The 16,883-nt window shown below is 43.7% G+C and overlaps 1 protein-coding gene across 10 annotated transcripts in view; it reads left to right on the top strand.

Moving 5' to 3' along the window:
- The window catches only part of LOC137374606 (sentrin-specific protease 7-like), a 147,132-nt gene that overhangs the window by 119,030 nt on the left and 11,219 nt on the right, over positions 1 to 16,883 (top strand). For 9 of the 10 annotated variants that reach the window (XM_068040950.1, XM_068040951.1, XM_068040949.1 and 6 more), the window contains 2 exons: positions 7,196 to 7,264; positions 14,169 to 14,319. In XM_068040950.1, the coding sequence (XP_067897051.1) occupies positions 7,196 to 7,264; positions 14,169 to 14,319 (220 nt within the window). Of the gene's footprint in view, positions 1 to 7,195; positions 7,265 to 9,526; positions 9,954 to 14,168; positions 14,320 to 16,883 lie in introns of those variants that run through there. The other variant, XR_010975857.1, reaches the window with a different exon arrangement.

The raw sequence follows: 16,883 nt of genomic DNA on the forward strand, positions 1-16,883 counted from the left end.
ACAGAAACTAGGGATGGGCCATAAATGCTGGTCTTGCCAGCAACTTCCACATTCTGAGAATGAATTGAGAATCTTAATTAACCTTTGACTACTTTGGAAGTTTACTCTGATTTTGCAGCCATAGGGATGGCTTTCTATTTGCAATAATTCCAAATGTAACACATCTCTTGTTTCTTGTCCCATTATTTCTCCGTTTACCTGCACCACCATCCATTTTGTCATTGGATCTCTCTTACCTTCCAACCCATCACAGACCTACTTTTTTTGTTCTTTCCTCCCCTCCCCCCACTTTCCCTGCCTTGCTTAACTGTTACATCTTTAAGTAATCTCCCAGTTCTGACGAAGGGTTTACAACCTGAAATGTTAACTCTTTCTCTCTCCACAGATGCTGCCAAAGCTGCTAAGTATTTCCAGCATTTTGTGGTTTATTTATGCTTGATTAACACACTGTCATTGAACCCAATGTCTGCCCCTTCCACCACTGTTGCTGCAGCGTGCAGTATTTGCAGCAAGCACTACAGCCGCAACAACAACTTGCATTTATTTAGCACCTTTTAATGTTGCAAAATGTCCCAAGGTGCTTCACAGAAGCATTATCAAACAACATTTGACATCACAAGACCACAAGAAATAGGTGCTGGAGTAGGCCATTTGGCCCTTCGAACCTGCTCTGCCATTCAACAAGAGCTCGGCTGATTTTTTACCTTAATTCCACCTTCCTGCACTATCCCCATATCCCTTAATTCCCTAGTACCCAAAAATCTATCGACCTCTGTCTTGGGTATGCTCAATCACTGAGCATCCACACCTCGCTGGTGTAGAGAATTCCAAAGATTCACAATGCTTTGAGTGCAGAAACTACTTATCTCAGTACTAAATGGCTCACCACTTATTCTGAGACTGTGACCCTTAGTTCTAGATTCCCCGGCAAGGGGAAACATTTTCTCAGCATCGACCCTGTCCAGTTCCTTAAAGATTTTATGTTTCTATTAGATTAACTCTTATTCTTCTAAACTCCAGAGAATATAGGCCTGGTCTACTCAATCTCTCCCCATAGGGCAATACCCTAATCCCAGGAGTTCGTCTAGTAAACCTTTGTTGCACTCCCTCTAGGGAAAATATGTCTTTCCTTGTTTAAGGAGACCAAAATTGCACACACTACTCCAGATGTGGCCTCACCAATGCTCTGTATAATTGTAGAGAGATTTCTTTACTCTTGTACTCCAAACTCTTTATTACAAAAACTAATATACCATTTTCCTTCCTAATTGATTACTTCTTCTTCTGCTTTGGCCTCCTTGTCTCAAGAGACAATGGGTAAGCGCCTGGAGGTGGTCAGTGGTTTGTGGAGCAGCACCTGGAGTGGCTATAAAGGCCAATTCTAGAGTGACAGACTCTTTCACAGGTGCTGCAGAAAAATGTGTTTGTCGGGGCTGTTACACAGTTAGCTCTCCCCTTGCGCTTCTGTCTTTTTTCCTGCCAACTGCTAAGTCTCTTTGATTCGCCACACTTTAGCCCCGCCTTTATGACTGCCCGCCAGTTCTGGCGATCGCTGGCAACTGACTCCCACGACTTATGATCAATGTCACAGGACTTCATGTTGAGTTTGCAGACGTCTTTAAAGCGGAGACATGGACGGCCGGTGGGTCTGATACCAGTGACGAGCTCGCTGTACAATGTGTCTTTGGGGATCCTGCCATTTCCATGCGGCTCACATGGCCAAGCCATCTCAAGCGCCGCTGACTCAGTAGCGTGTATAAGCTGGGGATGTTGGCCACCTCGAGGACTTCTGTGTTGGAGATATGGTCCTGCCACCTGATGCCAAGTATTCTCCGGAGGCAGCGAAGATGGAATGAATTGAGATGTCGCTCTTGGTTGACATACGCTGTCCAGGCCTTGCTGCCATAGAGCAAGATACTGAGGACACAGGCTTGATACACTCGGACTTTTGTGTTCCGTGTCAGTGCGCCATTTTCCCACACTCTCTTGGCCAGTCTGGACATAGCAGTGGAAGCCTTTCCCATGCGTTTGTTGATTTCTGCATCTAGAGACAGGTTACTGGTGATAGTTGAGCCTAGGTAGGTGAACTCTTGAACCACTTCCAGAGCATGGTCGCCGATGTTGATGGATGGAGCATTTCTGACGTCCTGTCCCATGATATTCGTTTTCTTGAGGCTGATGGTTAGGCCAAATTCGTTGCAGGCAGCTGCAAACCTGTCAATGTGACTCTGCAGACACTCTTCTGTGTGAGATGTTAAAGCAGCATCGTCAGCAAAGAGGAGTTCCCTGATGAGGACTTTCCGTACTTTGGTCTTCGCTCTTAGACGGGCAAGGTTGAACAACCTGCCACCTGATCTTGTGTGGAGGAAAATTCCTTCTTCTGAAGACTTGAACGCATGTGAGAGCAGCAGGGAGAAGAAAATCCCAAACAGTGTAGGTACGAGAACACAGCCCTCAGGATAGGAAAGGGATCTGGTGAGGTGCCGCTATGCTGAATTGTGCCTTTCATATTGTCATGGAATGAGGTGATGATATTTAGTAGCTTTGGTGGACATCCGATCTTTTCTAGTACTCTGAAGAGACCACGCCTGCTGACGAGGTCAAAGGCTTTGGTGAGATCAACGAAAGCAATGCAGAGGGGCATCTGTTGTTCGCGGCATTTCTCCTTGATCTGACGAAGGGAGAATAGCATCTCTCTGCACGAAAGCCACACTGTGCCTCAGGGTAGACGCGCTCGGCCAGCTTCTGGAGCCTGTTTAAAGCGACTCGAGCAAAGACTTTCCCCACTATGCTGAGCAGGGAGATTCCACGGTAGTTGTTGCAGTCACCGCGGTCACCTTTTGTTTTTTCCGCTGGCTAGAGAATCAGTGGCATCACTGAGTTCCCATTTTGTTGGCTGTACGTCCAGCTCATCCATGACTGGTAGAGGCTGGGCAGCATTGAGGGCAGTCTCAGTGACAACATTCTCCCTGGAGTACAGTTCTAGGTAGTGCTCAACCCAGCGGTCCATTTGCTTGCGTTGGTCAGTGATTATGTCCCCCGATTTAGATTTGAGGGGGGCGATCTTCTTGATGGGTGGCCCAAAAGCTCTCTTAATGCCATCATACATTCCTCTGATGTTTCCGGTGTCCGAGGCCAGCTGAATATGACTGCATAGGTGTTGCCAGTAGTCATTTGCGCAGCGCCTGGCTGTTCTTTGTGCAGTGCTTCTAGCTGCTTTAAGTGCTACGGATGTTAACTAACTGGGGGCTTTCTTGTAGTCCAACAGTGCAATGCGCTTAGCGGCTATGACAGGTTCCAGCTCTTCAAAATGAGATTGAAACCAGTCTGCATTCCTCTTCGCACTTTTGCCGTAGGTGGTCAAAGCTGAGTCATAGATGGCGTCTCTGATGTGGGCCCACTTGGTCTCAGCATCCCCTGTGGGAGTGTTTTGAAGGGCTGTTACAAGTGAATTTAGAAATTTTTGTAACAGCTGTGGGTGAGAAATTCTGCTCGTGTTGATGCGCGGGTGGCCCTTCTGCTTGGAATGATGCAACTTCTTTGGTTTGAGTCTAACCTTGCTGCACACCAGGGAGTGGTCGGTGTCGCAGTCCGCACTGTGGAAGCTGCGTGTGATTTGAACACTGTTTAAGGCGGCTCGCCTTGTGACGATGAGGCCCAGCTGGTGCCAACGATTACGATTAATTGATTACTATACCCCATGTTAATGTTGAGCCATATAAGGCTATGTTAGGCTAGATGGCCAAAACTTTGGCCAGAGGAAATTTTTAAAGAATGCTTTAAAGGAGGAAGGAGAGGTTTAGGGAGGGAATTCCAAAACTTAGGACTGATTCATCTGAAGGCAGGGCTGTCAATGATGGAATGATTAAAATCTGGGATGCGCAAGAGGCCAGAATTGGAGGAGCGCAGGGATCACAAAGGGTTGTAGGGCTGGTTGAAGGTTACAGAGATCGGAAGATGCGAGGCGGTGAAGGGATTTGAAAACAAGGGTGATAATTTTAAAATTGACACATTGCTGAACCAAGAGCCAATGTAGGTCAGAGAGGTGATGGGTGAATGGGACTTGATGCGAGTAAGAGTCAGAGTTTTAGATGATCTCAAGTTTACGGAGGGTGGAAGGGTATTGGAATAGTCAAGTCTAGAGATAACAAAAGCATGGATGAAAGTTTCAGCAGTCGGTAACTTGAGGCAGGGTCTGAATCGGGCAGTGTTAGAGGTGGACTTAGGCAGTCTTAGTCATGATGTGAATAAGTGGTCAGAAGCTCACCTTGGGGTCAAATATGAAAGCAAGTTTGAGAACAATCTGGTGCAGCCTTAGACAGTTACCGGGGAGAGCGATGGAGTCAGTGGCTATGGAGTGAAGTTTGTGGCAAGGACTGAAGGCAATGGGTCTGGCAGCATTTGTGGAGAGAGAAACAGAGTTGATGTTTCAGTTCTGATCAAAGGTCACAGATCTGAAAAGTTCGTTATGAAGGTTTTTTTTGTATATTAAAACTTAGGATTCTGTGTTTTTAAAAACTGAAAAAGGAATTCAGTGAACATTGAGACACCTCAAATAGTTGAACTTTATGGATATTTTGAAAGGAAGTTCAACAAAAGCTGAACTGGTTAACAAGGACTGGAATGCAGGGAATGTCGAGGAAACCAGCAGGGGGTTGACCTCAGAGCTACCCTTTGTTATGACGAGAGAATTTATGATTGGGCATGTGACCTGTTTCCAAAAAGTTTTGGTTTCAGTTTGGAACTTTAAAAAGTCAGTTTGGACAAAAAGCAGGCATTTGAAATTTGATTTTGACCTGCCTGGAGATCAGAAGAAGACCCAGAAAAAGTATTAACTCTCTGTAAAGGAATCTTGCATCTCTTGAGAAGAAACCCTGTCTTTCAAATATGGCAGATTCCTATTACCTCCTGTCTCTAAAGAATCCCTGCATTAAGTGTGGTTGCTGCTGCCTCCTGAGTTTAAGAAATCCTGAATATTGGAAGAAACCTTTTATGGCTGTACTGCTGCTGTAAGACTTAAAAAGATCCTTGTTGCTGCACACCTGATGGAAGACCTTATGTGAAGCCGTCTACTACTGAAGTTCTTTGAACGCCTACCCATCACAGACTGTTCATCAACCTCGCCTGGAAAGACTTTGAGTGGCATCCAACTGTTCGACTTTGGGGCACCTTGCCAAACGGAAGAACTTCCTTCCAGATCACAACAGTCTACGTTTCTTCGATTCCTTTCATTGCTATGAAACAGCTGTAAATCAAAATCCTTTTTTCCCCGGTTAACTGGCTTTTGGATGTATGTACGTGTGCATGAGGGCTAGGGAAAATGAGGAGCCTTTAATAATTCAATTTGGATATAGATTGGCTTCATTATTGGTTAAGACTCGGTTTATAATAAAGAGTTAATTTTGTTGTTGTTTGAAGAAACCTGGTTGGTGTGCTTTATTCAGGGACACATAGAGTATCTAATTGGCTGTTTTGGTAAGTAGGGAAAATTTATTGAAATGCTGTGACCTGTGGAGAAGTGGGACTGAATTAACAGTGCACTCCTCCTGCCTCGGTTGTAATACGTTAACTCTGTTTCTCTCTCCACAGATGCTGGTAGACCTGCTGAATATTTCCAGCACTTTGTTCTTAGTTCAGATTTTCAGCATCTACAGTATTTTGCTTTTATTTTACTGAGGACAGTGGCTTCTGTCTTGCCACTATTTAGCTGGAGGAGATTCTGCTCATCCAGTACTGGATGTCGGACAAGCAGTCTGACAATTTAGAGTTAGTGGAGAGGTCAAGAGGTGGTGGTGAGGTAGAACTGGGTGTCAGTGTGCATTTGGGGCCTGACATCATGTTTTCGGATGATTTCGCCAAGCGGCAGCAGGGCGCTGCTCAATAAGGAGGACTCCAGAGAGAACGGTGCATGAGTGAGTGGGAAGGAGAGCCATTGCCGGTGATTCTCTGGATATGACTCTATAAATAGGAATGGAACTAGGCAAGTGCAGTCTCACCAAATGGATGACGGAGGAGAGGTATTGGAGGGGGATGATGTGGTCAACTGTGCCCGAGAATGCAGGCAGGTTGAGAAGGATGAAGACTGATACTTTACCATGCTCACAGTCATGTATCATTTGTGACTTTGAGAGCCATTTCAGCACTGTGACAGGCAGATTGCTTAGTTTACTTAGCATTTTGCTAAAGTTATTTCAACAGCACCTCCTCACCCCCTGATCTCCCCTACTTAGCGATGTCATGAGAACGCCATCACATGTATTTTTCCTTCCAATTCATGGGTTCATCCTGACCTTGTTTTGTATATTAAAGGTACTCTTTTTTCATTATATTGGTTCAACATACTAGTGTTCTCAACTAATTAGTGTGGGAGCACCATCACCACAAGGAGTGGAGAGCTTCAAAGAAAACTACTACTTAGGACAACTAGGAATGGGCAACCCATGAACAATTTTTAAATGAGCAAATACTGTTCTCTGGCAGGATGCATTGCATGGCTAAATCTATTGCCAAAAATACAAACAAGTAACTGTTTAGAGATTGGTAAGGGAAAAATCTGTGCTCTCTAATTTTGGCATTTGGTGCAGTGTTCACCATGATAAAGTGGCAGTGTAAATGAGCCTTTGCATGAACGTTTCTAGGAAGCAGGGTTACGTTTTGCCAGTTGGTTTGATTGGTTTATTTCTGCTTTCTCTTGGCAAATGTGCTGTCTGTGTCCATGTCATGTACTAAGCTATTTTTTTTCTTTCCTTGATGGGATAGACTATTTGTGAGTTTATAAAGGAATTATCAGTCTTGCTGTAAAGAAAACTCAAATGTAACTTGGATTGGTATGGTTTTGGAAGTTGAATTTAAACCTTTCCATAACCATTTCTATTTTTACCAGGAATAGGGTGTAGTTACATGGCTGAAGCATGAATCCTGTCAGATATGTCAGGATGTTCTGATGAAAGGTCACAGACCTGAATCATTAACTCTGCTTCTCTCTCCACAGATGCTGCTTGACCTGCTGAGTATTCCTAGCACTCAGTTTTTATTATAGATATGTCAGGATTGTCAGTCAGTGACTTTTTTTTTCTTTTTGTTGATTGTGGTGTGCGGCTTATTTCTATCACAATGGTGATCACAGCCACTAGAAACTTGGTAATAAAACTGAAGTATGAAATGGTAACTGAAATTAATTTCATTTTTCTCTCAGGCCATGCATTCTTATTATGGATTCACTAAGAGCAGCTTCACAGTTGCACACAGTGAAGATTTTGCGAGAGTAAGTATCAATCAGTAAAGTATATTCTATCTATTAGGAGTAAGATAATGTATTTAAATTTATTTGAATTAAACGATGGAATTCATAGGAATCCTCAAAAAATCTGAAGATTTTAAAATTTTGTTTTATTACTTTTTGTCCCAATCATTTTATCAAATATCCTTTAAAAAGGTTGTATTCTTGCAAAAGATGATTTCAGTGTCTCTTAAACCTGGGCCACGATGTGTACTTTTTTATCAATATAAATGCCAATACTGTTTCAGCTGGGACAAAGGTGGTTAGAGATGCTGTAGCTGGTACCAGCTTCTGCTTTAAGGGGAGAAATTCAGGCCAGGGTCCCATTACTGACCACTCTTGAGCTACCTCTGCTGTAAGTATATATGTGACTGATGACAACAGAATCAGGCTTGGTTGTGATGTTTTGATAGGGAACTAGCCTGATGCTTGCCATCATGGCTGATGTGAAGAATTCACCAAGCTATTACATGACTCATCCTAGAAAGAGTGAAACCTATTCAGAGTGAAGGGAGCGAAAGAGGATGGCTATAATATGGTTTCTGACAGATGTAAAACCTCAGCACAAAACTGCACCTCTTGGCAGGAAAAAAGACAGAGGCGCAAGGGGAGAGCCAACTGTGCAACAGCCCCAACAAACAAATTTCTCTGCAGCACCTGTGGAAGAGCCTGTCACTCCAGAATTGGCCTTTATAGCCACTCCAGGCGCTGCTTCACAAACCACTGACCACCTCCAGGCGCGTATCCATTGTCTCTCGAGATAAGGAGGCCCAAAAGGAAGGAAAGGATATGTGTTGGTATCCTTCCATCTACGAAAGATGATGGACATTTAGGTGGGGTGTCTTCTCTCTGCACCTTTGCTGATGGCTGTGAAGGCCACTTCTTGAGAGGCAGGTTCTGCCACAAATGTTACATGTGAAGCTACCAAGTGGCACTGTGAGTTTTTTACATTGGTGCCTGTTGCCAAGCTGCTGTAGCAACTGGTCGTCATGGTAGTGCACACCAGTCCACAGGATGCGAGCTAGTGACTCCCAAGTGCGATAGTAGACATTTATTTCCAAAATATACTTTATTCATAAAAATCTGTAAAAATTACATTCCCAAACAGTTTAAAACAGCATCAAGTCAAAAAATACAAACAGAGCAAAGGTGATCAGTGTCCTTCTATACAATCATGAGTTGCCTCACAACCCTTCCATTTCATTGTCATGCCACATACATTTTTACATTTACAGCACACAAAATTTTCCCGATACAGTTCGAGGGGTTTCCCATGGATCCAGCCCCTCAGTTCAGCTTGGTGGGGGACCTTACACAATGGTCTTTCCCCATTGAGCCTTTGTTGCGGCTGCCCCAAGCTTTAGTGCGTCCCTCAGCACGTAGTCCTGGACCTTGGAATGTGCCAGTCTGCAACATTCGGTGGTGGGCAACTCTTTGCGCTGGAAGACCAGCAAGTTTCGGGCAGACCAAAGGGCATCTTAGAGAGTGTTTTTTTTTTATTTTTTATTTCCATTTAGGGCCTTCATGTCACACTTGCAAGCATCTTTGAAGTGGAGCTTTGGGCACCCCACTGGTTGTGTGGCCCCGGCTACCTCATCATACAGAAGGTCCTTAGGTATGCGACCGTCTTCCATCCTGCGGACATGTCTGATCCACTGAAGCCGCCTCTATTTGATTAGTGCCAACACGCTTGGGAGCTCTGCCTTTGAGAGGATTGCTGTATTTGTGATTTTGTGCTGCTAGGATATACCCATAATGCACTGCAGACAGTGAAGATTGAAATTATTGAGCTTCTTTTCCTGATAGCTGTAAGTCACCCGTTTCACAGCCATACAGCAAGATGCTGAGAACACCAGGCTTATTAACTATCAGCTTGGTCCTAAAGGTCAGCTTGGTGTTACCTCATGCATATTTCGTAAGTCGGCCAAAGGTGGTAGCTGCTTTCCCTATGCATGTATCGAGCTCTGTCAAGAGACAGATGTCTGTCACCGTGGACCCAAGGTAACAGAATTTGCTAACCACTTCCAGTGGGGTGTTATTTTGTGTGATCAGGGGCGGAGAGGCAACACCTTGTCCCATGACAAAGGTTTTCTTGACGCCTATAGTGAAGGAGAACAAGTTACAGGCATAGGAGAGACAGTCCATGAGTCTTTGTAGCTGAGTTTCTATGTTGGCAACTCGCACAGCATCATCAGCGTAGAGAAGTTTTTGGATCAGGACGTGATGTGTTTTTATCTTTGCTTTCAGCCTTGATAGATTGTAGAGCTTGCCATCTGACCTAGTGTACAAGTAGACTCCTTCCATATCTGCAGGAAAGGTGAAGGTCATGAGCATGGAGAAGAAGATGCCAAACAAAGTGGGGTCTAGGACACAATTCTGTTTCGCTCCATTCTCCACTCTGAAATGGTCAGAAGTGGAGCCATCAAACTATACAGTGCAGTGCACATTGTCATGGAAGGAGCGGATGAGACTGAGAGCTTCGGTGGACAGCTAATTTTTCCCAAAATCTTGTAGATCCCAGCTCTGCTGATGGTGTTCAATGCCTTAGTGAGATCTACAAAAGTAAGGTGTAAAGGGGTACACTCTGTTCCCTGCACTTCTCTTGTAGCTGCCGTATGGAGAAGATCATATCCACAGGAGATCTGCCGCCATGGAAACCACACTGCGCTTCCAGGTACACTCGGTCTGCAAGTAAATGGAGTCTTTTACATACGACCCTAGCAAAGGCCTTCCCTGTGACGCTAAGGAGTGAGATACCCCTGTAGTTGTTGCAGTTTCCTCTGTTGCCTTTGTTTTTGTATAGTGATGATTTTGGCATTACGCATCTCCTGTGGAACAGAGTCTACTTTTAGCAGAGAAGTAGAAGGTCATAAAGTTTAGTTTAGTTTAGAGATACAGCACTGAAACAGGCCCTTCGGCCCACCGTGTCTGTGCCGACCATCAACCACCCATTTATACTAATCCTACACTAATCCCATATTCCTACCACATCCCCACCTATCCCTATATTTCCCTACCACCTACCTATACTAGGGGCAATTTCTAATGGCCAATTTACCTATCAACCTGCAAGTCTTTTGGCGTGTGGGAGGAAACCGGAGCACCCGGAGGAAACCCACGCAGACACAGGGAGAACTTGCAAACTCCACACAGGCAGTACCCGGAATTGAACCCGGGTCGCTGGAGCTGTGAGGCTGCGGTGCTAACCACTGCGCCACTGTGCCGCCCTAAAGGTGTGGCAATAGATGGGACTTTCTGTGCTTGAGCAGTTCAGCTGCGATTCCATCCTTGCCAGGTGCCCTTCTGTTTGAGAGGCAGTCTATGGCTTCTTGAGCTCCAATGAGGGTTCTTCGTCTATCTGATCCAGGATAGGAAGTTGTGGGAGAGCATCAAGCGCAGACTAGGAGATGTCCGACTCTCAGAAGTACAGTTCATAGTGTTCAGCCCAGCGGGACATCTGTTTACTCCTGTTGGTGAGTACTTTATCAGCTGACTTCAAGGGAGCAACTTTGGTGATGGCAGGGCCAAGCGCCCTCTTGATCCTTTCATACATAGCTTGTAGATTTCCTTTGTCACTTGCAGTTTGGATTTCTTGACATAAGCTGATCCAGTGTTTGTTTGCGCAGTATCTCCCCTCCTTTACCTGGCTGTCTTGGCTACTTTCAGGTTGTGCAGTGTCTTAGCTGTTGGGTTTATGTTGTGCATCATGTAAGCTTTGTTTTTTGCATCAATGACAGATATCTCAGCTGAGTAGGGATCAAACTAGCTCTTGTTGTAGGTTCTGCCTTTACCAAATGCTGCTGCTGTTTCATGGATGATTGAGCTTAGTGACTTCCAAGCTTCAATTCCAGCATTGTTGTTTCCCGTTGATGGGTAGCAAGCGTTCTAGCGACAGTGCGAAGTGCTGGTATTTGGCATCATTGCTTATGCAAGGGATGTTGATGCGTGGCTGGCTGTCGTGTTTGGAGCTGTGGGACTTTCGGGAGTGCACCTTCACTCTGCAGCTGCTGCTAAGAGTGGTCGGTATCGCATTCTGCGCTGTGGTAGGTGTGGGTGTGAAGAACACTGGGCAGATTGTGCCTCCTCATGATGACTTGGTCTAGTTGGGGCCAATGATTAGACCTTGGGTGACGCCATGATATCTTGTGGCAATATCTGCCCTGGAAGAAGGTGTTGGTAATGCAGAGTTCATTCAGGGCACTAAGCTCAAGAAGACATTGTCCATTATCGTTGATCTTGCCCACCCCATGACGACCGAGGCACTTTGGCCATGAATCACTATCTGCCCCAGCACGTGCATATATACTGTTACGACAGGTCGCAGCATATTATTAAAATTTTCCCACCTAACTTGAAAACTGTCAAATTAAACAATCTAGTAACCCCCAGCATAAAACCAGGTATCTACAGACAACAACAAATTAACTATTTATTAAAACTAAATCTTAAGAAACCTATGTCTAAAGACCTGATAACTTCTTATTTTAATCTAACTCCCCCATTCTCATACACACACTTAAAAATAACAGATAACTGGTTTCTTTTAAAAATTATGTTTTAAAAATTAGCTGTTTCTTCAGAATAAATAAATAAGTAAGTCTTTGTGGGTTCTTAATGGATGAGGTATTCTAATGTGAAAATAATCAAATGCTACTCGACGTCTCCACGTGGATTTGATGAAATAGTCTCTTCAGTAGCTAGGCATTTAAAACACTTTGGCTGCAGCAGGCATCAAGACCACTGGCGACTTCCAGAGAATACAATCAGTCAAGAGAGATTCAATCTTGAAGCAAATACTTACTGGCTTGGGAGTAAAGAAAATGAGTTTTGCTACCGTCAGCAATACAAATAGTCACTTTAAAAAAAGAAAAAGCTTTTTTTTTCCTCCTTCGGCGATTAACTTGGCCTGTGGCTCCTTGTAGAATTTCTGCTGCAAGAGAATAGACAGCTCTTTTCTTCAGTAGCACGCCTCGCTGGACAGTCTCTCAAAAACTGGTTTCAGCCCGTTTTTGCTAGTTTTACACAGTCGAATTGAAACATTATACCATGTGACCTCTCTCCTACTGTCATCTAGCTAACAAAATGCAGCTGTGGCACACTGCCTCAGAAATCCAGAATTTCTTCCCTGTCTTAAAGGCGCACTGTTTTAATGCAAGGAGAAAGTAAATACAGTTCTGTGACAATACATATGAAGATACAAATTAGGAACAGGAGTGGACCACTCGGGCCCTCGAGCCTACTTTGCCATTCAACAAGGTCATGGCTGATCTGATTATAACCTTGACTCCACATTTCTGCCTTCCCCCGATAACCTTTCACCCCCTTGCTTATCAGGAATCTATCTACCTCTGCCTTAAAAATATTCAAAGACTCCACTTTCACTGCTTTATGAGGAAGAGAGTTCCAAGGACACTCGACCCTCAGAGATAAAGTTTTTCTTCATCTCTGTCTTAAATGGGCAAGTCCTTATTTTTAAACAATGATCCCTAGTTCTAGATTTTCCCACAAGTGGAAACATCCTTTCCACATCCACCCTGTCAGGACCCCTCAGAATCTTGTATGTTTCCATCAAGTTGCCTCTTACACTTCTAAACTCCAACGGATACATGCCTGGCCTGCCAACCTTTCTTCATAAGACAACCCAATTCCAAGTATTCTAGTAGACCTTCTCTGAATTACTTCCAATGCATTTACATCCTTCCTTAAATAGGGAGACCAGTACTGTACATAGTACTGCAGATGTGGTCTCACCAATGCCCTGTATAACTGAAGCGTAACTTCCCTATTTTTGTATTCAATTCCCCTCATAATGCTTTGAAGTCACGAGGATGAATAGCCTCTCGCCATTTGGGATGTTCCTCAGACGTCACCTAGGGAGTCATAGAAATGCTCTTTATCTGAGATGCTGGCGTTCACAGTTGTTGCATAGGCACGTATGATGTTGACTGTCTCTCCATCTGATAACCGCAGGAAGATGAGGCGTTCTGAGGTTGCTACTGGTGGCTTAATTGACTGTGTCTGCTCACTGCAAAGGCTGCACCATACCCATGGCGATCTTTGCTCTTTCCATGCCAGTAGAAGCTGTAATTAGCCTCTCGAATAGAGCCGATGTTGGCTAATCTGGTTTCTTATAGAGCAGCAGTGTCGACACCAAGCCTGTGTAGTTCATGGTTAATCAGGGTTGTCTTGCGTCCACTAGCTGTGGAATGTAGGTCATTGTTCATTCCAGGACACACACTCCTCAAATTCCAGCTTCCAAGCTGAAAGGTTATCTTTCTTTGTTTGCTGCGTAGCCTAGGCATGGTTTTAGGAGGTGCAGACGTGCCTAGCATCTGTACCCCCTTCACCACCTAAGGGCCACTTACTTAGCATCATTGCTTGCTGACCTATTGGCTACCAGTTGCTAATGCATTGATTTCAGATTCTTGTCTGCACATACTGCCATGGTCTTGCCTACTCTATCTCTGTATTCTCCCTTAACCCTATAGCCTTGCTTGCACGCTATGCTATTTTGATTCTGGCCTATGTTTGTTCTTCCCTTTTTTTTTCCTTTCCACCAACAGCTACGTTTCCTTTAGCTTTTCACTTTTGAAACTTTATTCCCCTACATCCTCCCAAATGATTCCTTGACCCCTATTTCTTCAACCATTCTTTCAGTCGTCTCCTGTAAGTGCTGCTTGGTATCTGCTCCACCCACCCTAACCCAGTCCTTTTTGTCATGTGCATTGTGATGTTTTGCAATGTTTAAGTGCTGTGCAAGTACAAATTGGTGATGGCGGTGGTTTCCTCTGTTGGGTCAGTCAAATGTTATTCTTAACCACTGCTCAGTTCTGTTTACAATAATGTTAAATGAAAACTGCATTGATACCTTTCCCCTTTTCTTGAATAGGTATCTGCAGATAGAGTGGGAAGTGAAAAGAAGAGGACAACGTAATTTCACAGCTGATAACATGAAGGGCTCAGTCCCCAGAGTCCCTAAGCAAGATAACAGCAGTGACTGTGGCATTTACTTACTGCAATATGTGGAGAGCTTCTTTCAGGTAACTTATTTTTGGTTAACTGGGTGTTGCTTAAACATTGGATACCTATCGTGTTGGTGAAGAGTTTTCAAATTAAGTTGCTGAGTATGAGTAAGCTTCCAATTGTTTGTCTAACTAGGATCATCTACTTGGTTTAAATGTTGCCAAATAGGAAGAATTCCAGCCCTCAGCCACAGATCTACACATTCAAGTTCAGTTAGTGAGCCAGGCAAGCTGTTTAATATCAAGGTCTACCTGGTTCAGATGGGTTCCTAACCTCTTTTACCACCTTGATCCCAAGTGACTCCCCTTCCATCCTATATAAGTAGGATAATCAATTGATGTTTGGTAGACAACTAAATGAACCATCACTGATTGGACATCAGGTACCAGATCTCTACATAAACAATATGATCAGAACAGTGCACAATAAATACATTGCTACCAAACTTCGGGCCTTAGCATATTCACGTACCAGACCTGATCAATGGTCATTCACTCAACTGAATGCTTGGGACTTCTTGCCTCTCTGTATTTTTCCTGTTCCAATGAACCCAGGATATCTGAGCATTTGTATTCATACCATTCCAATGGCTGTTGCCCCAAGTGAAAAGTTCCTCATGGCTTTACAATGGACAGCTTCTGATTAGTGGACCTGCACTGGGACAGTTTGCATTATGTTTTAATGTACAAAATACTGACTGCTTAATCTAAGTCGTCACTAAGAAGTTTTGTCACAGAAGCATTATTTGAAAATCAATGAAGTGGGTTTTCTCAGAGCCTTATAACTTCGCGATCTTGTAAAAGCCAACACCTATTGTGCACTTTCCTCACAAGGGCTCAAGCCAGCATATGCTTTTCTGATGATTGCTGTGGAGGCCCATGGAATAAATATCTGTGTCATGATAACCCATAGAATCTTCTTAGGAACCATGGTATTGCTGAGATTCTTCATTTGTGTTCATTCACAATCCCCATATTCTGGATAATTTATAACTGCTCTGAAATACTGAATATATGTTGCTCAGACAGAATTCAGTTCAGCAGCCACAGTTGGGAGGTTCCAAGGCAGGTCAGTTACCAGTACTGTTTATAAGATCAATCCTATTTTTCCCACTTGCCTTGAGTAGCATTTAGGAATTTGGCATGCATGTTGCCATGCCTCTTGTCTTTGGCTAGATAATTGAGTTATAAAGTAATTTTCAATGGAAATGTGGTCAATTTGAATTAAAAGCAGAAAATGCTGAAAATACTCAGCACGTCAGGCAGCATCTGTGGAGAGAGAAACAGTGTTTATGTCTCAGGTCTGTGACCTGATGACTATTTTGATGAAAGATGCTGCCAGACTTGCTGAATGTTACTAATTTTTTCTGTTTTTATTTGATTTCGAACATCTGCCATATTTTGCTTTTGCCTTATTCTGAATAGAGCAGTACTTGTTACCTTTTGAGAATGTTTTAATTTAATAAAAGAAGAAGCCGCTCTGAGATTTTTCACTCCTTTCCACTCCTCATTTTCACTCTTTAAATAGGTATGTATGATTTTGAGTTGGCTGTAATGCATTTTTCTGCAGTGTTTTGGATGAGACTCCATACTCCTTACTATTCCTATGCTCTCAACTTAGGCATCTGAGGTCATTTTCTGAGGCATCATCTATTCTTTCTGTTTGTCCTTGGTTATGGAGATAAGAATGTTATATGGGTTGATGTGTCTGCAAAAGGCTGTTGGGGAGTGGAGGCACAAATCTAAAGGGGTTGGTTCATGCTGAGGTCTGCAAAATATTGCAGGATTCTGGAGGTCGTGTTTCATCTGGCTATTGGTCATGTTGGTAAAGTTATATTTGTCAAAGTTGGTGCTGTTATAGAGTAGCTGGTCTAATCTGGTGATAGATTTCTTATGCCAGGCTCTGTATCTATCTGTAATGAGTTCTATTGAGCATTTCCCATTGTGCCATACTGGGAAGACCCAGTGGGATCTTTAGGGAAACACTGACCTGTCTCTAAACTAAAAGAGTAGTAGTTACAATGGGAGATGCTTCCGGCTCTCTCTTGGTTACTTTTGATGGTCTATAGTAAGAAATGTAAGGGGGTTGGAAGGAAGGTGCTGGCTTCCACTCATGGCCATGGGTTTTGTTGGAAGATGGTGGAACATAGGAGCAGGAGTAGGCCATTCAGCCCATCGAGCCTTTCCACCATTCAGTATGATCATGGCTGATCATCCATTTCAATGCCTTTTTGTCACACTATCCTCATATCCCCTTATGTCATTTGTATTTAGAAATCTGTCAATCTCTGCTCTAAACATATTCAATGACTGAGCTTCCACAGCCCTCTCGGGTAGAGAATTCCAAAGATTCACAACCCTCTGAGTCAAGAAATTTCTCCTCATCTCTGTCCTAAGTGACTTCCCCCTTATTTTGAAATTGTGTCCCCTGGTTCGAGACTCCCCAACCAGGGGAAACATCTTGGCTGCATCTACAATAATATTAAAAGCAAAATACTGCAGATGCTGGAAATCTGAAATAAAAAAAAGAAATGCTGGAACTACTCAGCAGGTCTGGCAGCATCTGTGGAAAGAGAAGCAGA

The sequence above is a fragment of the Heterodontus francisci genome, chromosome 10, assembly GCF_036365525.1.
Source record: "Heterodontus francisci isolate sHetFra1 chromosome 10, sHetFra1.hap1, whole genome shotgun sequence".
In the NCBI taxonomy this organism is placed as follows: domain Eukaryota; kingdom Metazoa; phylum Chordata; class Chondrichthyes; order Heterodontiformes; family Heterodontidae; genus Heterodontus; species Heterodontus francisci.